This window comes from Anas platyrhynchos, chromosome 1, assembly GCF_047663525.1.
Source record: "Anas platyrhynchos isolate ZD024472 breed Pekin duck chromosome 1, IASCAAS_PekinDuck_T2T, whole genome shotgun sequence".
NCBI lineage: Eukaryota > Metazoa > Chordata > Aves > Anseriformes > Anatidae > Anas > Anas platyrhynchos.
This window is the reverse complement of record NC_092587.1, coordinates 125329206-125353020: the sequence shown is the minus strand read 5'-3', so window position 1 is coordinate 125353020 and position 23815 is coordinate 125329206. Positions and strand designations below refer to the sequence as shown.

Here is a 23815-nt window from a genome sequence, read left to right as displayed (position 1 = left end):
ACTATCTTACCACCAGTAGCCCCAGCCAGCTGTAGTGTTTTCTTACTGCAGTGGAAAGAGATAAGCTAAGAATGTCACTGTTGCTGATGATAATCTGTATTCTTGGCAAAAGGCCGATCAGCATACGATGATTAGAGCAATCTTAATTAAGACAAAGAATAGCTACTCTTCTCCTTCAACCACAGAGTGATTCCACCCATCATTATCACTAACAGAAGTCAGAAGAGCACAGTGTGGCTGAGCTGCTACTGCCAGCAAACTTTGCCATGGCTACACGGGTCAATCTCTAGTGAAAAAATCCAGAGAATTATGGAAGTGGTAAAAAGTTGTAGCTGTATTCACCTGCTGCACATTACATGAAGGAGCTCCAGCTTGGGAGTACTTGAACAGGACATCAAGAAAAAAAAAAGAAAAAAAAAGTGTTCACAGCTCTTGACAGATTATATTTGGCTTCTTTTTTATTAAAAAAAAAAAAAAAAAAAAGAGCAGGCATAAATATAGATAAAGAGGAGGGTGGGAGGTAAGGAGAAGGTCCGATATGGAACAGCATTCTTCAGGCAAGAGGCTCAGTCTTACTTTCTAACCTTTCCACCCATGCTTATCAATGTACAGTTGGGAAAAAAAAAAAAAAGAAAGGTCTATCTTTGCAGTGAAAGCTGTTGTGCTGTGTAGAAGAAAGTCACTATTTTGTCTGTCAGTTCGTTGTCAGGCCTCCAGTCATGTCAGTTTTGTCTCAGAGGAGCAGCTGGTTGAGATGAACACCAACTCTAGCTCTCACACTTGCCCCCTGTTTCACACTGATCTCACCGAAAGGGAAACACTCTCCACACCCTAATACCATTTTGTCTCTACACTCATTGTCTAACTTAACACCCCTGCACAGAGGGGAGAAAACAAAATAATAAAAAAGCTTTCCAGAGCTCTCCTGGACCTCTGCTTTAGTAACTCTGTATCAACATGTTTAATGCATCTGAAAATGGTTTTGAGAAGCAGTACTTTGGAGACAACGGGTAAGGAACACACCAGTTAATTTAGGCAACATTTTTACATACACATGTATAGGTATAAAAATAAATTGTCTTAAGAAATATCGTGTAACCTGATTAGTAAACAAGTTCCCAGAAGCTGTGCAATACGCTAAAACGCACTGGCTGTATAGCTGACACCAGGATAGCTCATTGCTTATTTCCAGAATTTAAAAAAACACACACCTTAAGGACAGAGCATTCGACCTAAGAAATAAACCTGATTATTTTTTTGTTGTTGTTGGAGATTGCAAAACATTGCTGACGAGGCTCCGGGCTGCTCCTTGACTTTAGTTGGACTTTCTTTCCCGTTCTCTCGCGGTTACGAAGTTGAGCAGGTCGATGGCCGTAACGATGCCAAACACCATTTGCCGCTTACTGGAGGAGCCATCGGTGTGATCTACACGGAAACAGAAAGAGGGGATTTAGGAGGCACACAGGTTAAATGTCTTCCCACATGGTTTTAATGGAGCTGGTTGTAAAGCCAGGTGCCCAAGTGATGTCCCCTGTATGTTGAGGGGAGCCCTGAAGTCATCTTGGCTGATAGTCACAGGGGGAATGGCGTGGACTTTCAGTTCAGAAAGGCCCCTAATAAAAGGCCTGTAGGAACTGAAGCAGAACAGAAGGAAAAATAAGGGTCCATCGTAGTTAATTTCAACATTAAAATTCAAACCAAACCCTTTGTTACAGAGCATATTTTCCTCATATGTTAAGTTTCTGCCACTCTATCTGAAACAGCTGCAAATTGATAATACCCCATTTGAACCAACCATCACTGGAGCAGGACATGCAGCACTACCGTCCTCCTACACCCCTGTCAAATACAGGGTGAGCATAAAATCACAGTGCAGCATCTTCCCATTCATATCTCAAATCTTTACCCACCCTCTGAGCATTGTTGCACTGAGAGCACAGGTTTAGGGAATTTTACATTGTGACCATAAAGCTTTGATCTGGAAACCAAACGATCTGAAGGACCTCTGGCCCTTTACCTGTGGTCTAGAGTACCTCGTTTCTTCAGTCTGGCTGTAGTGAGATGCTTCACCTACTTATGCTCGATTTGTTCAGCCAGCTGAATTGTCCTGGACTTTTCATTCACCCTTTTCATTTATTTTTTTTCAATAAAACAAAATTATTTGCATGTAGCAGTGATATACTCAACTTCTGATGATTTTTTTTTTTTAAACAGTCACTTCCAGTTCAAAAAGGAAGCAGCGTAAAGGGTTTTGAAAAGGATGAAGAGTAGGGTTTGTAGCAAAAATATAAATTGTAAAAATATAAACTGTCCAATGAAAGGGAATAAGTTATTTTAAATGAGATAAAGGAGAAAAACATTAAACTATCTTTAGAAGGTGATGTCAGCATTGACATCTGTTTCTTATAGCACTTCATGAAACTGAAGATTTTGTGTTAGAAGGAAAAAAAATGTAGTTAACCTGGGACACACACACAGCTTTTGGCTATTTGGCTCCTTAGAGCATGTTTACACATTCACACTTGCACGTGCTTCTTATTATCATTCTTAATAAGATTACATCTTGCGAGCTGCAGGACATCATACTCACACTGAATTTGTTCATGGACCACTAGAGCAAAGTGGTCTATCTCCAGGATATGAGAGAGCTTCCCCAAGTTGTCTTTCAGGTTAATCTGAAGAAAGAGTTACAGAATTTCAATAAAGCAGTCCACTATATAATTCCCATATACTCCATCTAGTGTTAAAAACAGTACGTCAGCATTTATATTCTGCTCACATCCTAAGTATTGTAAAACACCAGCAAATCAAGGTTGAGTTAAAAGATCAGAGATTATTTCCTTTGTCTCTGATTTCCAGGAAAAGAAACAAAACAGCACGTGAAATCTTCAGTCTGATTCTGGAAACAAAATGAAGGTAACGAACAGCTGAAAAATTTTTATGAGGGAGAGAGTAAAAAGTCATCCATGTGTAACAGGAGTGTGTACCATAAAACTCGAGATTATACTCCGTGATTTTACTTCAGCAAGACTGGGAAAGTGAATCAATCAGGCTGCAAATCATTGTGGAAGTGAATAAAATCTGAGAACGCAGCAGGGTAACAGAGAAAAGCCCAAACCAGCCAAAACCAAAAATAAGAGTGAACATTACTTGGCTAACACCCTATGCTGGTATAAATCAAGGAACTGAGAATCTCTAATTCCTCTTTAGCGAAACGGTTCAACTTGGCTACAACTAAACAAGAAAGCACCCCGTGTTGGCTCTACAAAAAAAGAATACGGGCCCTTCTGAACCACTAGGCTAATCGCCGCCTGGAAACATCTGAAAGAACTCATAAAGCTGTTCTTCCTCCACGCTTTGAAGTAGTTAGCAGCAGCAACGCCTCTATTATCCAGGTGACCCTCCCCAGCTGACAGCAGCAGCCGCTACCGGACGTACTTTCATTAAAGGGGATTAAATAAATTTGTAGTAAAGAGAAGTCTTGCACTGCAAATGAAAATCAGCTTTTATTCTGCAACCAGCTCAACTTTTGACTGGGAAATAAACACCACCAACATGAACAGTTGGGCTGGACGGGAACCCAGCGCTCTGCTTTCCAAACTGTAAGTGAGAAGAGATCAAAAGGAGGATTCCCAGCAGCCTTAATTCCCTGTGTTTAAAAGGACGAGCAGGCTACGGTGCGTACCAAAGCATCGATCCTTAAGCTTATGTGTAAGGCATGGGGGGGAATTTGGACTTGCTGCCAAGTCACGTTAGCTGTCCGTCACCACCACTGACAGGCAGTTTTGTGCAAACCTAGCTCCGAAGCCTAACGTTTGGCTTTAGGTTCCAAGCTCGCCGAGGAGCAGAGCCCCTTGCCATCTCGTTGTATGTTGCCAACGGGTCTGTCTTCAGGGACTGGATAAGCTAAACGACCAGGACAGGCAGCCCATAGGCAGGACGGGGACAGCTGTGAAGACCTAAACGTGTTTTTGAAGTGTTTAGTGGAAAATTGACAGAAGTCCCACAGCTCTCACCTATCTCACTGCTGCTTATTTAATCTCCCCAACTATTTTGCTCATGAGTTTTCCCACATTTTGTCTTTTATTATTCTTATTTAAAAACGTGCTAAATCCCTGTGGCAGTCAGCCTACAGACGTGACTGGGGCTGCTTGTCTGGCCCTAAGAGCAAGTGACAAGGCACTGCTCACGTCCCTGCAACTGAACTATCTCCTTTGCCAAAAGGAGGCTCTCATCCACTGAGGATGCTGAGAATTAAATGTTTTAGGACACTGATCAAAGTCACCCTAGGGGAACAGGCTAGCAAACACTAGGTATAGTAAAAGGAAAGTGTCAGTCCACACCCCAGCCCTCTTTTCTGTTAAAAACAGACAAGAAACCTGCTAAGGCTATGTCTGCACCACACCTAACAGATGTTAGCAGCTGACACAAAGCTATTTATTCTGGGGAGAAAAGGGGTAAAAAGACCCCAAAGCACTCGAACTAACACCTCATTCCACAACAATGGTCCTGCTCTCCACTGACACACAATAGTTGTTTGCATTTGCAAGTCATTTGTAACTAGTGCTTCAAAGCCCTTGGATGTTATCCTGCTGGTATCTCTAAAAAAGGTAGAAGCCTTCATCTTAAAATCTCTCAGAGTAAAGGAAGAAAATAATTGTGTCCATCAAAGACACGTGTGGTACAGATCCTAACTGCAGGATATCCTAAGTCATTTCAGTGACACAGATGATCTTTTCTCCTAATTTAATCAGTAAACAAGCCAAATAAGCTTGACTAAAGTGGTAAGAAAAGCAAAATCCACAATACTTCTGAGGTTATGTGCATTTAACCATGTTTTTCCATTAAGTCATCCACTCAAATGAAAAACAACCAGTGAACGATGCTTTCAGTTAGCATGTTAGCAATACCACCACTCGCGTTGCTCCCCTTCCATCCTCCACCAAGAAACGTCAGAGCTGAAAAGAAGTGGTTAAGCTGTTCTTTACTGAAGAAGCATGAGTAAGTTCAAGCTGTCCATGGAAAAAAGCCACAACCTCAGAAGTGCAGAGAATCGGCTACTACGGCTATCACCACTGTAGCTACAGAAGCGATTGCACAACACCAGCCCCAGAAACTCTTAAGGTGTCCGAGTGAGGGAGGACGGGAACTGAAGAGTGTTTTTTACGCACCACATTTCCACCTGACGCTTCATTATCTGCCTGGGAAGGAAAAAATACATTTACATTTGGTCTACGAAGAGCTAGCATTCCCTCTCAGCCTCAGGGACTTGGTAGTTCACGGGCTGACCAGCAGCTTTACACATACTGCCTGAAGACAGCACCTCATCTACTGTGAGACTGTTGAAACTGAAAAGCTGGTGGAAGCTAAGTCAAGCATTCCATGTTAAGAAAAATCTTTCTCCTGTAAGCAAAGCAAAGAAACAGCAACAATATTTATATATTTCAGAGGAGCATCCAGCTAGGAAGTTGTGGCCTCTTGTGACATGATATTGGATGGACAGGTGAAACTTGCTAACGTCAAAATTCACATATCTTGACAATAACAACTTCCACCAGCCATCCAGCCCCCTGTTTTAGGAAGGTGTGTGATACAAAAGGCAAACAGTTGCCCTTTTAGAGTTGATACAGAAATGATTAAATAAGAGCTGTTTCAACATCTCACTGTCTTTTCAGCTGTATACTCATCGCCCAGATACATGCTGTTTATTTTGGGAGGGAATAAAGTGCAAGAATGGCAGCAGAAAGCCTACTGAATTAATAGAACAGCCCAACATAGAGCCACAACACAAGCCTGGGAGCTACTGAGTCACCCAGGACAGAGTTTAAGCAAATCCCATGTCTGCGCTCAGTAACAGCTGTTCCTTAAGGTCCCAGGTAAACCTCACCCAACCCGATGCCATTGCAGTGTTAGGACACCCACACTAGTATTTTACACCAGAGGATGGGAAATTGTTGCTTACCTGTTTGAATTGCTTGTAGATCACTTTGCTGACTTCATCTGAAGGCTGAACTTTTCCAGCAAGCAGCGAGGAAAGCATGTTACCTAGGGTAACCATGCCCAGAATCACCCTGGGGAAGAAGAGAAATAAAATTAGCTGAACAATACAATAGCCTTTGTTCCTGTAGGTAAAAGCACTCCCTTTCAGCCAGCCTGCAGATGTCAGTTGAGCTGTTTCACTGCATAAAGCACCATGATTGATGGGATATAATTGGATTTTATGTCTCTGCAGGAGATACCTGGAGTCCAGTTCTCAGATGTTCTGGCGACTCACACAGAAGTCAGCAGGTGGCTGGCTGGCCCTCCTGAGCATCTAGCTCAGAAGAATACCTCTAGCTCTTGCAGTCAGAGACCTTTTGAAAAGCAGACCTCATTGTTTTATGCCTTCATTTGTCCTTTTTGAAAGGCGTGGCAAGGCCAAAGCCAAGCCCTCCTCAATGTTGATCACTTCCCTTCTCCTTGCAAGCATGTTAAAAGGACTGTAACAACTAATCCCTGGTGTTAACACTGACTGGAAAGAAACTGAGCAACTGTTCATTATTCAGCCTGTCTGACAAGGGACCAACAAGGCACACCAGTTTCCTGGGAGCAGCCTGGTTTGTAGGGATCACTCCATCTTACAGTAACACAATGCCCTCAAGAAATTGGGTGAAAGCTGTGGTGACAATGGGTGGGTTTGGCCCTGTTTGTTTTAAACGCAAAGTTTTGTTTTGATAAGTTAAACGGCTGTTGTAAAAACAGAGCCATCCTGCAGAGACACACTGAGTGAGCATACCATAATAATCCCTAGTGGCTTACTACATGAAAGCCAGGAGAGCCCCAGCACTATAACACATTAAGCCCACCACTGGTGTGGCAACATATAGAGCACCAGTTCTGCACCATGTTACTGTAACTGAAGAAAGATGAGCGAAAGCTGATTATATTTCTGCTCAGCACTTAAAGACCTCCCCTGGGACCCGGTGAGAGAAGCGATACGGATGGATTAATAGAAATGGATGTGGACATACCCAGATTCATCAACAACTGGTACCTGGTCGAATCCCTTCTCTCGGAGGATTTCAATAGTCTTTGCACAGGTAACAGTGGGAAGCACAGTCAGGGGAGCCGAGAGGCTTAACTCCTGAACACTGATGTTCCACCACCTGGACAAAACAACAACAAACCAACGCAAGTCTAATGGAGAGAACAGAACCAGATGATCATGTACCATGGAATTCACCACCACGGGAATGACAAAAGGCTGCAAGGACTCTGCCAGAGTCAGCAGAAGCTTGAAGGCTTTCCAGTTCTTACATCAACACAGGAAAGTTACCCTGGTGTGAGAAGGCTTTAAGACTGAGCCAATTTTTCTAGCTCATCTACGTTGTAGTATTACAGACAGTTAGTGAAGACTAGGCTCCCTAGTTTTATTATTTGTATCTTACACAAGAATAAAAAATTTAGATTCCTTCTTAAAGAGCTAGCCATATTTACAGACATTACAAGTCTACAGAAGATTCTCCCTCAGCTATGTAGACTTAGGCTTGTAGTGCCTTGCCCTCAAGAACTCTGGCTTGGTAGAGTTCTCCAAATACTACTTTTTTCACTTCAGACACAACCCCTTTCATTCAAAAATCATTAAGTATCAAGTCGTCCTCTGCTACCATGCAACTCAAAGAAGGAAATTAAGGAACCTAAGCAGATTTGATTAATATCCGCAGTTATACACCACCACAGGAGCATGAAAGGTTAACTAAAAACCAAAGGAAACAAACCCAAGTTGCAAGGAGATTTCAATTAGCAACTGCCACAGAGACAGCTGTTAAACAGAACAGAATCACGAAAATCCAGATGTATCTGACATGCTTACCAAGGCTTTTTGACAAGGTCTTCTTCTTTCATGAACCCTTTCTGAATCATCCATTTGTCACTCAAGAACTTGGACCTGGACAGCATCAGGTAATAAAAAAAACTCGTTAGCAGGCTGAATATCTAACAGCAATACTAATAGCACAGAGGTGACTGTTTACAGCTCCCTATCACTAACAGTTAAAGTGTAATTGAAAATACACTGCATTTGCCATCCAAGCTTACCAGCCAGGGACATAGTGAAGAAATACTCATAGGAAGAAAAAGGAATCCCATAGGAAATGAAGCTTCAACTACACCAGTCCCTTGCAATATGATAAAGAGACAGCCTGGAACGGAGAAATCTGTACTCAGTCGAGGTCTTTCTGCAGTTCATAGTCAGCTATCACAGCAGATGACTAGACAACACAACAGCATCGTGTTGGATGCAACAGCAGTCATGCAACACAGCAAATGACAGCATGTTTTGGTACGCATTTCAGTGTGGTGGGAGAGAAATTTCTTCTTGGCACAGCTCTGCGCCCTCACAGTGCCCTCAGTGCCTTAAAAGAGACCCTTCCAGGAATGGGATAACACCAGGGATCCCAAATAATTAAGCTTGAAAGCAAATCTCCATGGAGAGCTTAACCAACCAGTTATGGTTATATACTCGGTCAGACACCAGGAGGAGCTCTGCTTCAGACAACTCCCCGTCAGACCTTTTCTAGATACCTCAGAAATTGTGCCCCAAACGCACCCCTGGCTTTGCTGCCTTGGTGCTAACAAGAGGGATGCATTCACTTCGCCGCTGCTGTAAGAGAATCTGAGGAGCTGCCCCGTCTTTTTCCCAGAGAAAATAAGCAGGTTCTTACATGTAGTTCCTGATAGAGTCAGGGAGGATAACAACGCAGCGCTGACCTTCCTTCAGCTCTTTGGCTGCCTTCACAGCTGCAGACATTGCACTGCCTGAGCTGCCACCTGCCAAAACGCAGATCAGAGGCAAGACTGTCAAACCACAAGGGAAACAAGACAGAAAGAATGAGAGAGAGGAGGAGAGGCAGTAGAGGAGCCTGGAGAGAGGGGAACAGCTCCTGAAGTGTAAGGAGCTCTCCCTGATCTGCACAAAGCCGTAGCCTCCCACATGTTATTCAGAGAACCCCAAAGGACTCGTGTCTGCTCTTACCACACAGCAGTCCTTCCTCTCGGATCAGCATGCGTGCTAACGCAAACGACTCCTCATCGTTGGTCTTGTACCACTGGTCCACTGTCTGGGAGGGGGCAGGAAGACAGAAACGAGGGGCTCTTTAAAGGAGGAGAGCTACAGAGCTACACCATCAATTCAACCCCACACACTCCTTGAGGTAACAGCTGTCCTACTGAGCCACATGCTTGGGTTTCCATCCTTCAAATGCCTTTTTTATTTTTTATTTTTTTGGCCAAAGTGAGATGACCACATTAGCACAAGTCGCCTTATTGAAATCTGGCTTTGAGAGCAGGCTGTTGTGAGACAGCCAGCGAGTATCAACACATTTCCTCCCCTCTTGGAGGGCTTCCCAGGGACACAGCCTCTGCTCAGCACTAGACATAGTCATGCTGCTTTTGAGGGGGAAGGGTAAGATTTCATAGCTAACAATACTGTTACCTACTGGCTTTTAGAAGTAATTATTACATTCTAGCAAAACGTTACCTGTTTCACAGCATTTCTCCTAGCATTGCAAAACAAATGTGTTCAGTACAAAAGCCCTCCAAGGACTGATTTTCCTGGTAGGAAAGAACGGGAATAATTCTGCCTCCTAGCCCTCTCCTTTCATCCCAAAGAAAGGCTTTCTCAGGTTTCTCCTCCACCTTCCACCTCACTTCTGCATCCCAGCAGACCGCAACGAGAAGTGAACCAAGAAGCACAACTTACAGATCTATCCAGCACCGTGGGGACGAAATCGTACCCGATCCCCTCCACTTCGTACATCGTCTTGTCAGTCCTGTTCAATTCTTCCGGCTGAGCAAGGATGGAGCCTTCGGGATCAACACCTATGATCTGGAGGAAGCAGTTTCCACTTTGGCTACCGTGCCACCCAGCTTTTTGGGAGCACAGCTACTTGCTCGTGAGCGCTGGCCGTGTTACGGCAGTCGGCGTCACTCTGGCTGCTCACACTTGGCTACAGCTCACAGCAGACTGGGTCTGCTGCTCACCTCTTCCTGGCAGCGTTCCCTTCCCTGCAGACAGAATGCTTTGCTGCTTCTGGCCCCTTGGCAAGCCTGGCTCCACAGGCTTGTGGACACTAAGTGAGTATTTTAACCAGGAGACAGGGTTTCCAAGCCAAACCTGTCCTCTTTCGCATGCCAGGCATCATTACAGTCAACATGTTTTGTGCCAACTGCAGGCACATAAGCTTTACTTTGTTTCCCCTCCCCCTCCCTGAATATACAGGAAAATATTCATGATTGAAACAGGATACCAGCTTCCGCGAGGAAATCTAAAACTACCCCCTGCTACACACACAGGTGGGTGTGCTCAGAGCAAGCGTCACTTGGTGAAGAACTCAGCCCCTCCAGAAAGGTGGCCAGGGCATGGCCAGAGAGGGAACACGTGGCTGCTGTATGCACCAGAGAAGTAAATTTCTGAAACACCCCATGAAAGAGTCAGAGGGCCAGCTGTCACCTGCTAAGCCAAACCTGAACCCTAGTCACCAGCAAAACCAGTGCATGGTGATTTCAGATGGAACCTGAAAACCTTTCCTTGCTGCTCAGAACCACCCTCACACCGAAAAACTCCAAGAGCTTCTCTGAGAGACCCAGGGCAGGCTTGCAAGGAGTAATGCAAACCAGGAAGCAGAGCTGTCTGAGGCTCTCCCAGCTGCAGGGACCCGCTTTAGACTTGCCACTTACTTTGCAACCTGGACACTTCTCCTTCAGCTTTCTGGAAATGCCAGTGATGGTACCTCCTGTGCCAGCTGTAGCCACCAGCATGTCTATTTTTCCTGTTTAAGGGTAAGAGAGGGAAGACAGCTGTGACTCCTCCCCGAGGATGATGGATTAAAAATCGACTTGCAGTTAAGTGTGGACTCACTTTAACAAAAACAAAGGAAGTGGCAGCAAAGGGACAAGGTAAGGCTTTTTGCTTCCCAAGAGACCTACCACGAGACTATCTTGCTCAGTACCCATTTACTTCAAAAAAATCATTTTGAAATGTCCTTCGGTGGTTTGGCAAGGTGTCAGTTTGCAGGGCTTTGGGCAGAGAGTCCATAGCCTCAACACCCGTAGTTTTCCTGTTACTGTATTTGCTGATACAGAATAACTCCTCCTTTAACACAGAAAAAAAGCAGCCCATTATCATTACTGAACGAGTGCCAAGAGCACGGGATAGGTACCCATCGAGAGAACCCTTAACACAGCTCTCTCATTTTCATGGGAAGAAAAACGCTGTTTTGGTCAGGAGCACCCAGCAGAGCTAACGCAGGTCTGACAGCTCAATCTTCTGTCAGCCCCTGCAGTTTCCCTGGTGCATCCACTTCACAGCTTTGAGTAAAATACGTTTTAAAAGGGCAATTCCTATAAAAAAAAAAAAAGTGTTTTCAATTCAACAGAACAACACTGCACCAGGAAGGTTTGATTCAGAGCGAGACTGCTGCAAGATCAGTAATAATGACAACAGAACAGTGCCCAAGCTATGAGGGAAAATAAATAGAAGCAGGAGAGTAATGAAGCCTACAGCTAGAACTTGGCTATACTCTCAGCTTGTGGGATTGTACTTTGTTCAAGTATACTCATTTTAGCTTAAGCTTTCTCAAAGTTTGTCACAGAAAAGTACATTAAGTCCTCTGAACAGTCAGTGTTATTCTGGGCAGAAGAAGGGGAGCCCTTTGAATGGTCCTCACCCTGATTAGAAGACATTTAATAGCTGATTTTCTTATTCCAGCAGCCAAGGTCTTATCAGAAGAAGTTTAACTGTACTGTTTCATAGGGCAGGTGAGCCTTTCCTGTATGTTTTTTTTTCCTACCACCTGTGGCAAATGCCTACATGGTAGGCTGCAGCATCACAGCTCCTAGATTCCTCACCTGGGTGAGCTAGCCCAGCCGAAGCTCTCTGCTGCCACAGCTCAGTCATTTCTGGTACTCCAGCTGCCTAGAGCTGAGGTGGAAATGACCCCAGCAGAGTAAACTGGTCTTACTGGTGGCAACAGCAACACAGAGCGGCTTGTACTCCTGATGTCTCCTGTTTTAAGGAAGCTTTGAGCATAAGGGAGTATATATATGAATGTGAGAAATGTGAAAATACCCATTTCCATATCTGTGATCAGAAAAAACTGACCTGTTCTTTCATGCCACTCTAGGTAAGGCTTTTGTAAACAATTTAAACATCACTTAATGGAAAAACCGTTTAACTACGACTACAGAACTAAGGCAGGCCTCTAATGATGCGCCGCGGATGTCTCGCTTCTGCTGTACCAAAATCCGTGCAATTCTCAACCCCCTCGGGTCCCAGCCTCCAAGCACATAACCACAGAAAATACAAAGGGCTGTGATTGAAGAAGCAGCTAGCAGCGGAGCACGGACACACCTTCACACTGCTGCAGGATCTCCTCGGCTGTGGTGTCGTAGTGCGTCAGGGGGTTGCTGGCATTGCGGTACTGCATCGAAAGACAGGACAGCCAGTAAGCAGACCAGAGAGACACCAACATTCACACTGTGAGGCATCGCAGGAATATGGCAAACACTTCTCAAGCCCCACAACTGCTACAAATACTCTTTCCAGACTGTTTCCTTATCTGTTACCCAGTTCCACGCCTGAGGGGAGGTGCAATCTCCCTGGATGACATAATTTAAGGGTATTCCTAAGGTGCCAGACATCTCCAACACCAAGATCAGTCCTGGCTGTGGGGCAGCTTCTTTTAAGAACATGACCCTTGTACCTGTTCTTCCACACAGGACTGCCAATTCTGTGGAGAAAGCCACCCCACACTTTTTGCTGTTTCTGCTGACAGGCTCATTGCTGCCCTCTGGTGATTACAAAACCTTGCTACCCTACAGAGCACGGTGACTGCTCAACAGCTCCATCCCTGGGGGGCAGATTTTTCACCCAGGGACACCCCCGTGCTGTTGAACATTCAGCCATGAGCACCAAGCACCAAAGCTACAACACCTCCCCCCGTGCCACACCTGCACCTGTGCCACCTTGCTCTTACCTGATCTAAGATGTGCGCGTTGGGGATTTCATTTTTCAGTCTCCACGCTACTCCCACGTGAGATTCAGGAGAATCAAATCTGGCAGTAGTTGGGGTTCTCACAATCTCAGCACCCAGAGCCCTCAGAACATCCACCTGCAAAAAAATACAGACTGTCAGAAAACCCAAAAGCACTCTCTCAGCACAGAGACCTCATTACAATGCAGGGAAAGGAAACCTCTTCCCTTTTACCTGGCCTGAAAACAGCCTATGAGCAGTTCTCTGATGTCCTAGCCTCAGAGCATCACCGAGCCACGTTATTGGGTCTGAACTCAGCTTTGGAGCTAGATGTCAAACTCCTGTTTCCATTCTGGAGCTTTGGGACTACCACTCCACACTGAGAGGCCTTATTCAGGCAGAACTCAGCACCCTCTTGTGCTGGTCACATACACTCTGCCCTTTAACAGTATTGTAAAATAGATATTATATAGAGAGATATTATATATACATAATGGTGATGGCTTTGTGCTACTTCTCCCTCCAGGGCAGAGAAGAGTTAGTAACAGGCACAGGCCTTCAGGGGACATTGCTCATGGCTGCTCTCACTTGTGCCACTGAGATCAGTGGTTTTGCTGACACGAATTTCTAGCACCTTTGTTGCTAAAGCCAGAGCACCCGTTTGCAGCAGGAACTCAGCAAGTGCAAGCATGCTTATTTTTTATTTTTTTTTAATCTTGGAAATAAAAGCAGATCTGACCTTCTCCATGCTCATTTTCTCTGGCATCACAATGATACAGCGGTAACCCTTCACTGCTGCAGCCAAGGCCAGCCCAATTCCTGGAAGCAAGCAAAGACACGCAGAGCATACAGTGAGATGCAACAAAACCCAAACCTTCCATGCTAGCTTTGGCATGCCCTTGCTTTAATGAGATTTTCACCAGTGGCTGGAGTACAGTGTCTCTAGAAGGGGAGGCAAAGGGAATGTTTCTGGCTTCTGGGAAGATTTACAGACACTGCTGATCCCTTGAAGAGCAGAACCAATAGAAAGTTTAGCCAAGGATGGGGGAAAAAAAATAGTTATCTATCTCAATACGTGCAGACCACTGGCTTTTCCATATACACATCATTTTCCTTCTGTCTCTCCCCCATCTCATCACCTCTGTTTTTACAAAAGCAGTTTGGGAAATGAATGAATTTTAAGCTGAAGAGGACTAGAGCAATCATTTTTACATCCCCTACTATTCTTCTGCATTAAATGCCTGAACTAAGCAACGTGCCTAAACTAAGTCCTGTTTGAAGGACAAGATTTAAGTGCTCTGTGTGATTGTGGCTCTAATGGATCATGTCAATTTGTTACGAGTGAACTGCCTGAACTGTTAAGACACTTCACTTCTAGCTTAAAAACCTGCACTTCCAGTCTGATTGCTGCTTTCTCAGCATGTCGTCAGCTGCCCACCTGTGGGGCTAAGCTCAGAAATATCTTCCCAATTGAGATGCTTACAGCTGTCACCTCCCTGCTGGATAAAGAAACAGATCAGGTCAGCCAACATGTGTCTGAGAGAGGGCTGCATGACATCTCCTGTGCTGTTTTGGGTACCAAGTACAGCATCAACATGTGCCCGTGGCAATGCCTCACAATTTACCCTACACAGAAGCTTGCTTGTTCAAAGTTTCCTTTGTTTCTTCTTGGTTTAGGATTGTATAGGAGTGAAAAAATCTTTAACTGTTCCTCTGAGAAGCACAACTCACACCTTGGGTAATTCAAGTTCTTTAAATTCTATTTTATTTTTTAAAGGGGGTGGAAGCAAATCTTTTTCCAGTGCATTACAGATAAATACAGACACCAGAATGAAATAAACCAAGAAGCACTAGCTTCCCTAGTGCCATAGAGTACAGAGAAGCCATGCAGCATCCTTCCTTATGGTCTGTGATGAAGAAAGCATTCTGAGACCTAAGCTAACACCTTGCGCTTTCTGGTACTGACCTGGAAGCACAACATCAAAACAGGACTCTGGCTGAGGGAAAAGTAGGAAGCAGAGAAGGCAAAAATCTGATGTATTAGTATCTCTGAGCAGTGGCCTAGGGCCAAAGCCAGTGTCCTCACTTTACTGTCTGCCCTGGTCCTTGCTTTTGAATGGACGACTTTCTGAAGTAAATGACTGGTACCTCCTTTGCATCTGCTTTCTTTTTATTTTATTTTTTTTGGGTTCCAAGCAAAGGCGAGCTATTTATCAGGCACTGCCTCAAGTCCCGTAGTACGAACTCAGATACTGGAAGAACGCAATGTGGGTATTTTCTGTAACGTGCCATTGCTCAGGCAACAGCTATGGCCACAGTCAAAAGGGGCTTCAATTTTAAGGCAGCCCCCACAAAGTACCTCCCTAATGGCAACAGATATGACTACTCAGTTTTCTGGTATAGAATATATCCATTTCTGTTCATAGATCAGCTCAGTCATCTCAGTACTCCATTAACAGGAACTGGACTGGACCAAAAGATCAAAAGAAAGGTTGGTCCGTCTGGCCCAGTAAACCATCAAAAATACATTTTGTGCATCAAGAGGCAAAAGATGATGCCCAACAAATAGTTTAAGAAGAGGACAGGACATCCAGGGACACCTCTCCAGAACACATCAGATGGCTGAGTAATTTGTAGCGCATCTCAGGGACCTCCTCAGAGGATGCAGTGCATTTATATTTAACCAGCTCAGTGGGGAGTATTCCTGATGTTTACTTGCTGCCAGCAGAGCAGCTTAATATAGGGGCAGCAGCTTTGATGCAGGAGCCCAGTTAACTCCAGCCTGCTCAGACCATCAGATGCTCTCTCTTCCCTGGCCTCTGACTAGTGGGACTGTTCCTTCCTCCAGCCCTCCAAAGAGATGATGCTGCCACAAGGGAAATCTGCTGAAGATTTCTGCTGAAGGGATCCCCTTCCTCCCTTGCACAGGCAGCCTCCACGCTCCAGTCTCAGCTCTGCCTTCTCCAGGAAAGCCGCCAGCATGTTTCCCCCACACTTTGTTAGGATCTTCCCACCCCCTACCTGTGTTTCCAGAGGTTGGCTCTATGATGGTGTCTCCAGGCTTCAAGATCCCAGCTTTCTCAGCATCCTCCACCATCCTCAGGCTGATGCGGTCCTTCACGCTGCCCCCCGCGTTGAAGTACTCACATTTTGCCACTGGAAACAGAGAAACCAAGCAGGGTTCTTGAACAGCAGCCATCTGCCAACAGGCTGCTGATCCTATCGCACCTCCAAGAGCAACTTGTAACACGCCTGGCCCAATTCACCTCCCTCCTTACAGCAGATGAGGATTCAATGCACTGCATTTCCACCGTTACGGGTCACAGCACAGTACGTTTGGTGCTTGATGCTGGCCACAGAAGCCAGAAACTCCCCCCCCAACAGCCAGCCTTTCCATAAAATGATGACTTCTTTCTGTTTTCTAAAGAGTTCCTGCACTCCTCTTAGGCTCGGGTCCCACAACACTGCTAGCCAGAACTCCCCAGCATTTCTCGTTTCTGCCTCCTGCCTGCAGTAGTACTCACAGAGTTCACACTTCAGCCCAAAGTGCTTCCCAATCTTGTTGATTCGCACCAAAGGGGTATTGCCAACTTTATTCAGGATGTTCGGCAGGATGTTTGGAGGCTCTGGCCTGGCACACAGACAAAATCAGAAGAGACCACGGGCAGGTCACACAGTAGCAACACACAGCACTTCTGATGCTTTATTCTACCCAGCTTTCTCCCTTTCCTAGCAGACTTGGCCATTCTCTTAAATCAAAAGATCTGTTAGAAATTTGTAAAGCAAGTCCCTGACCCAGAACTCAAGGATTAATCAGACATCCAGCTGAGTGCTGAGGCAGGAAGGATGTGCTCTGCGCTTCCTCCTGGCATCAAGTGGCTTAGCACTGCTCACAGCCTGCTGTGCTATACGCAGCCAGCATTACCAGTGCAATCGCTCATCCAGTCAGGGAACAGTTTGCTGGGTTATTTAAAATAGTTCCAGTCCATGCAGTTTCATGTAACTTCTTTTGTGCAAGGCCCCTTGTATGCTTAATCTGGGTTCTCAGTTTTGTTTATTCATTGAGATTTAAGAAGCACCAGCACATCTACGTGCAGAGCAGCATCGGTTTAAACCAGTCACCTTTTGTTTAACCCGCACGGCTCTGAAATGAACCAGGGTAAGTCTGGTGCTGAAAACCAGCAAGCAAAGAAGAGCAATACTTACAGAGTGATATGACGATGGGGGGAGGCAGAGATGGGTTTCCCGAGCTTCCACGTGCATTTGCTAGGCGTATCAGGACGGATCCACTTCCTTTCCTTATCGTTAGCCTTACAGTCCTCTTGGTCTGTCCCTCCAGAGAGGAAGAACTTGCCAGGAGCATGAGGGCATGAGTTTGTGTCTGGTTTGAGCTGGGTAGGAAGCGAAGGCATTTCATCCTTGGAAAGAAAAAGATAAGAGTCTGCTGTAAATCATATGCCCTGCTGTAATGAGGCCAGAGTATCTCGAGACTATCAAAAAGAGCCCTTATTTTGGCTCCATCCCTTCATCAGATATTTATTTCTTCTCCAGTGTGTCAGCTTGCTGCTTTTCTGAGGGGAGCCTACCCAAACTGAAATTACCCTGGGGGTGTTTTTCAGGAGAACAGCATGGTCTGTAAGCCAAAAGGGGCAGCAGCAACAACAATTAGCCTTTAACATCCAAGAACAGGTTCTGCTGCTGGCTGCAGGGGATCCTGTCTCCCTGCCTAAGACCCTGGTATTAGTGGAAAGATGAATCCTATCCTTAAGTGTCCCGGTCTTGTTATTCCCTTGTGGGAAAAAGGTCACACAACGAATGGGTATTTGAATGCTCAGCTGATGTCTCCATATTATTGTGAGGATGGAAAGCATTTTAATATAATTTTCATTTGCCAAATACTTATCAAAATGTGAATCTTGAACGGCTATGCCAAGCACAAAGCTCAAGACAGCACGCCTAGTGACAAGATAACTTAAACTCACTGAAGCACATGCTCGCTGCAACAAGCCTCCACGAATATCGAGACCACATGCTGTGGGAGACACCCCTCCCACACAAAAAGATGGCCCTTGGAGATAAAGCTTCTCCTTTCCAAGCAGAGAAACAGAGTAAGACTACTCAGTGGCTAATTAGCAAGTGGTGCCAACACACTCTGCAGCTTCTTATGATCTTGAAAACTCTTTCAAGAAGCTCACTGGTTTCGACAGCGCCTGCCTCAAGAGAATTCCAACCCCCTCACTTCCCTCTGCCCCAAGAGATCTAGAAATCCCTCTGAAAGCAGATAGAGCTTTCCTAAATTCTGGTGAGAAAAAGGCAAATAGTATTCCCCAAAGACCAGTGTATACCTTAGACATTGGAAGAGGTCTCTCTGCCATCAGTTTCTCCATTTCCTTCGGCAAAGGCACAGCAGACTGGACTTGGACTTTCTTCAGCAGAAAGAGTGCAGTGGGTCACAGGACCGGAATCTTCTTCAAAGCTGCAGATCATGCAAGTTAAACGAACAAACATCAGGAAACAGTTTATCCTAGAGAGAAGACAGTCACCCCACTTTTATGGGGAAAAAAGCCACAAAAAAAAAGCAAAGATGATTTGTAAAGGGAGGATAAAAAAAAGTCATGCAGCAGAGGTGTCACACAGAAAGTCAGCTTAGTGTCTGACACTGTTGGACTGTCTGTGCTTCCATAAACTTGACAGCCACAAAAAGTAAAAGAAAATACTTCAGCCCACAGCAGATATGCTTCTAGAGACATCAAGGGCAAAAGGGCTGTACGAGGCCATCCACAGAAGACCCTTCATACATTTTAGGCCAAGGCTCTGAAGAGGAACATTCGCAGGGTTCTCTCCACCCTTGAGGAGACCAAACTCACCAGTTCCTCCCAACACCAAATTGGTGCTTTACATGTAGCTGCAACGATGCTGGACATAGTGCACACAAACACTCCAACCACAACGATGCCCAGCAGGCTTTTTGTGTTTCAGAAGTTAGCGAATACCAAATGGAAGCAGTAAGTTCATTTCTCCCATTCCAGCCAGCTTCGTTTCTCCTAAAGGCAAAAACCTGGCTGGAGTCTTAGGAAACGCATTTTCTCTCTCACATTTGTTTTTCTCATCACTGTTTTGCAGCAGGATTCACGTTTTTTTCCATTACTGAACGGTGCTAGCCCTGGAAAGGTTCTCATCCCCACAGTTACACCAAATAGGAACAGATACAGCTTAGATCAGGTAGCACCGATGGTCTGCTGGCAGACTGGAAACCAGTTGAATCACAGGATCAGTGAACTTTAGCATTTGATCCTGCAAGTTAACATGCACCACTGCTTTATACGCACCTATTCCTTTCTCATGTGCTGATTCAAAGAAAATGCCTATGGCACTTAAACTGCTCCCCTTTCGGACAGCAGACTCTGAAAGTGCCAGCTTTCAAGACAAAGGCTTGAAATAATTCACCTTCTGGATGGAAAAACTTCCACGTCACCAAAATGATACTTTTTGCTTTATTTGGGTTAATACGTGCCCCAGAGCCAACACAGGCTGCATCCTGTACTCGACTACTGACGAGGACTAGACCGCGAGGCACCAGTCCAAGAGCGCTGCTATAGCATAAACATAGGCAATTCAACACCACCCGTCTTTGCTAGCAGAGAGAAGAGTTTACTTCTAGCTCCAAAGCAAGGCCCAGCCTTCACTTCTATTTCTAGAAGGTGCCTTGTTCACGGTTCAGAATATCACTTTTTTTTTTTTTCCTAAAGCAAAAGTATTGGGGAAGTTTCAAGTTTTCCTCCAAGCCACTCGTACAAGCTCCTTCAGACAGCTGATGCAATAAAAAAAAAGTGATGGACGTGGACACTGGCTGCCTTGGCTCAACACTGATGCCAGACAGTATTTACCAACCTCATCTAATACGGATACCGTGCTGCCAAAGGATCAAACCATTTCAATACAGAAGAAGAAAGCAGCAAGGGATTACAGACCAGAAGCAGGATTTTTTTTCTTCTGCTTCTAGGTTCTCATAAAATAGGATGGGGTGAGAAGCAGACTTTAAATCACCAAACCTCAGTTTCCTGCAAGAGGGTCCAAAATGGTGGAGAAAGGGGAGAGAGAAAATTTGTGGCAGTAAGAAATTGCAAAGGTCTGGAGTAAGTAAGTACTTGTTTGTACTGCCTGCAGGAAGGAATTGAACCTGGCTGCCTTCAGAAGCCGCCTTTTGGAGGACTCCCTCAAAACTGGGCAAGACAACGCCATTTCATTTCCTCTATTATAAGGCAATAAGCTGAAATAAAATCCACCAGCAGCAACATCCATCACCTCCTGAGCTAGAAACAGCAGAAGCTAAGGAAAAGCTGTATTTAGTGCCTTCAACTAAGAAGCAAGATTCTCACACATCTTTTAGAGGAACGGCAATGCTTTGATGTTTCATCAAAGCTTCAGTCATGGGGCTAGACCTTGGAACAAAAATGAGGCGAGAGAGGGAAAAAAGTAACCATAAGCACTGCCAGCAAAATCCTGTCACCGAATACCAATCTTAAGCACATCACTCGTTGGAATGAAAAGCTCCTGTTTAACAAATCCGTTCAAAATGCATTATTAGGCACGATTTTAAATAACCCCACACCCACTCACCTTGAAGTATATAGGTAGGCACATATGCATTTAGGAAGCCAAATTCTACCCATATGCTAGCAGAGAATCAGTCCCAGCTATGGTCAACCTGGTACCTTAGATCCTGAAGAAGGACAACATCCCAGGACAAATTTGGGAATTTTAAAGGGAATTCTTACCACAGAGCTCTGTGGAGACGTAGGAGCAGCAGCAACGGCTTGCTGCTGTACATATGAAACAGATCAGGAGCCCAGTGTGCCTGGTTGTGTCCAAAACCCACAGGAAGACCTCAGATCTTCAAGCTCCTGCAGTGCTACCGAGGAGCCCTACCTTCCCCCCTCAGCCTCGGTTTGCTGGAGAAGCGAGCGCTCCCATGACTAGCTGAGGGTGTGGGCAGGGCCTGACTAGAAAAGCCTGACTAACTTCCACCATTATACCTGCAGAGGACACGAGGTGGTAAAAATCAGAGCCAATTTACACACAGTCACTCAAAGCCGAGCCTCGGAGGAGCCTGGGAGGCAGCAGAGATAGGAGATGAGAAAGCCTCGTGGCCAAGGCCACACCTCGGCATCAATCTCCACGGGGAGTCCAAGATCTAAGCTATTTCTCAACTCCTGAGTAAGGAGTTTACAGAGCAGGACTGAAGGCCAGCGAGTGAAATTAATCCCCAGGCAACCCGGGCTGAACTCGCTCCGCAGATCAGTCAGGAGCTCCAGCTCCTAAGGCTGTTCGCAGGACGTGATGGCAGCACTAATGCAGGCATGCAGGGAGAGTATCATGTGTGCGGGAACATAATTAACCTGGGTCGGGTCTCAAGCCGAAATGAAGCCGTCTAAAAGGCAGGTTTACGAGGAGGATCAGAGGGAGCTGCCCCGAGGGCTGCCTGCTCAGCGGGAGATGAGATAGGGGATCCCATTACGCTGCGGCCTGAGAACGGCAGGCTGTGACGCTGAGCAGGGCCGGGAATGAGCAAACCACCAAAAACCTGTTGTTCTGCCTCCCCGTGCCATCGCAGGGGCTCAGAGAGCTTTGGGATCCTCACGGGTCACCAGGTGTAGCAGCTTTGGAAAGTCTTTGGGGATGCCACAGCTCTAAGTGGCTCAGGAGACCATCAGCCAGCTGTTTTTTGATGTGTTTGGGGCTTCCTCGGGCAATTTTTTGGTCATTTTTGTTTTGTTTTTTTTCTCCCCCCTCCCATCTTCGCTACTTCCTCAGTAGCAGCCAGTCATCTCTCTGCAGCCAGGGAGCACAGAGGGGCCACCACTACAGCCGAGTGCGGGCAGGGGATGTCACCCACCTCTGCACGGGCACAGGTAGAGCCGCAGAAATTTCCGAGGCACAGCTGAGCCTCAGAAATTAATCAGCTTGCCCAGCGCAATACAAAGAGGGAACTGGAGCTCGGTCTCAAAAAAAAAACCTGCTCAGGATTTATAATGGGGCAGTCACAGCTTCCCTTTCTAGGATTACGTGTCCTCCTCGAGGCATCGTTACCTTTTGTTAGCACAGGACTTCTGATAAGGACTGGCAGAGAAACGCCGATCCCAGCTGCCCGGGCAGGGAGCCACCGCTTCGGCCAAGGCGTGTTTTGTGGGAAAGACCAGGTGCCACCCACTCTGGCTCCACCGGCAGAGCTTTTGGCAGGCATCCCCCTCTCCTCCTCGCTCCTACGCATCTCACGGGCAGACAGCAGCAGGCACCTGCCAAGAGTCAGGGGCCAGCCCGTCCAAACCTCCCCGGCAGCCTGCTGAGGCTGCCAGCGCCAGATTAATGATGTACCTGAGCTGTGCTCCGGGACACGTGCCCCTGCAACCCTTGCCACCACAGACAGATTTTTTTTTTAAAAAAGTGCTGCTCTGGCTTCCAGAAAGCAATCAGAGGGTTGTGACGGGACAGCAACAAGCTGCTGACCAGCCTCGGGAAGGATGACGTGCCCAAATAATTGCTCTCCCTAACGCAGCATCTGAGCCTTACTTTGCTAACAGCGATCCCCAAAAAAAAAACCACCAGGTCCTGAGCAGGTCTTGGCTGCACGGGATGCGTTTTCCTCCTCTGGCACCCAACGCCCAGGCTTTGCCCGTCTCCGTACCCCAAATTTCTCCTGCTGCCTGCAGCACACGGAGCTCACGTCTGGGCTTATCAGAGGGGCTTGTTTGATGGGCAAACACCGCTCTGGGCTGGCGGTGCCAACACGCTCCGTGGTCAAAGGCTTTGGGATCAGGAGGACAGGCGGGGAGCCCCTCACCTGCCGGTCCTACACCCAGCATTAGGGGCACGGCTCTCCAAGGGGCTCTCAGGCTTTGCCCCAAAAATGGGGAGAGGATGGAGGAGCTGCACTGGGAGACCCTCAGGGAGCCCATGGGGGCTAAGAAGGAAAGTGGGGTGAGGAGGAATGGCAGAGCCCAGCCTCCCCCATCCTCCTTCATCCCCCAAATCCTCCTCCTCCTCTTCCTCCCTTTCCTTCATCCCACCCCCCCCTCCTCCTCCTCCTCTTCCTCCTCCTCCTCCAGCCCAGCCGAGGCTGCCAGGAGCATCCCCACCAGCCCACTCCTTTACCCGCAGGCACCCCTACACCAAAAACCTTCCTTTTTTTTCCTTTTTTGTTTTAAAAAAAAAAAAAAAAAAAACGGATCGCACTGAAACCACCGATTTTACCCCCCAAAAAATGAACGAAAATTTAATGAAAAAAAAAAATATATATATATATTTTTTTTTTTAAAAGGCGTAAAGCAGCACAGAGCAGCCCCCAGCAGCCCCCCCATCCAGACCCTAAGGGGCGCCCCCTTACCGGGAGCGCGGACGGCGGTGGCGGGAGCGCGGATGGCGGCGGGAGCGCGGGTGGTAGGAGCGCGGGCGCGGGGTTAAGAAGAGCCCCGGGGGCCCCCCCCCAGGCCACGCCCACCCGGCGAGGGAGGGGGCGGCACGGCGCGCGGCGATTGGCCCAGGCGGGGGCGTCGGCGGGGGGCTGCCCGCTCAAGATGGCGGGCGGCCCCGTGAAGAGGGGGCGAGGAGGGGGGAGGGCTCTGTGTGAAAATGTTAATAAAGAGAAATGTTGATTAATGAGGGTTTGTCTGAACTGCGTGGTTCGCCCCCGTGCCTCGCACGTGGTCCCTGCGATGGAAGGAGGTGGCTCTACACCTCCGCAGGCTGGTGCCGTGCCAACAGGCGCGCTGCGGGGTATGGGGTGCTGTGTGGGAATGGAGGGGAAG

The 23815-nt window shown here is 46.6% G+C and overlaps 1 protein-coding gene across 3 annotated transcripts; it reads right to left on the bottom strand.

Moving 5' to 3' along the window:
- Positions 1 to 470: 470 nt before the first annotated feature.
- Positions 471 to 23512, bottom strand: LOC101797717 (cystathionine beta-synthase-like protein). 3 transcript variants are annotated; one of them, XM_027448719.3, is made up of 18 exons: positions 23395 to 23512; positions 18356 to 18486; positions 17217 to 17428; positions 16535 to 16641; positions 16032 to 16166; positions 13750 to 13829; positions 13014 to 13148; positions 12389 to 12458; positions 10717 to 10808; positions 9740 to 9865; positions 9014 to 9098; positions 8703 to 8808; positions 7853 to 7927; positions 7011 to 7145; positions 5963 to 6071; positions 5172 to 5201; positions 2591 to 2675; positions 1172 to 1425 (listed from the first exon to the last, which is right to left on the bottom strand). In XM_027448719.3, exons 2-18 carry the CDS (start codon positions 18395 to 18397, stop codon positions 1316 to 1318), a joined length of 1734 nt encoding a protein of 577 aa, XP_027304520.1. In that variant the 5' UTR covers positions 18398 to 18486; positions 23395 to 23512; the 3' UTR covers positions 1172 to 1315. The 3 variants fall into 3 exon arrangements, with proteins under 3 accessions (XP_027304528.1, XP_027304520.1, XP_071884388.1); XM_072028287.1 differs by lacking the exon at positions 23395 to 23512 and adding an exon at positions 20789 to 20811; XM_027448727.3 differs by lacking the exon at positions 5172 to 5201 and having other exon boundaries at positions 471 to 1425.
- Positions 23513 to 23815: the final 303 nt, after the last annotated feature.

Excerpts from the sequence above, each read along its gene's own strand:
- LOC101797717 (XM_027448719.3), bottom strand. The coding sequence starts at position 18,397 with ATGGAGAAACTGATGGCAGAGAGACCTCTTCCAATGTCTAAG. Across the intron at positions 13,830-16,031 it reads GCCAACCTCTGGAAACACAG|GAATTGGGCTGGCCTTGGCT; the intron begins GTAGGGGGTGGG and ends GCTTGCTTCCAG. Across the intron at positions 1,426-2,590 it reads GGTCCATGAACAAATTCAGT|ATCACACCGATGGCTCCTCC; the intron begins GTGAGTATGATG and ends GTTTCCGTGTAG.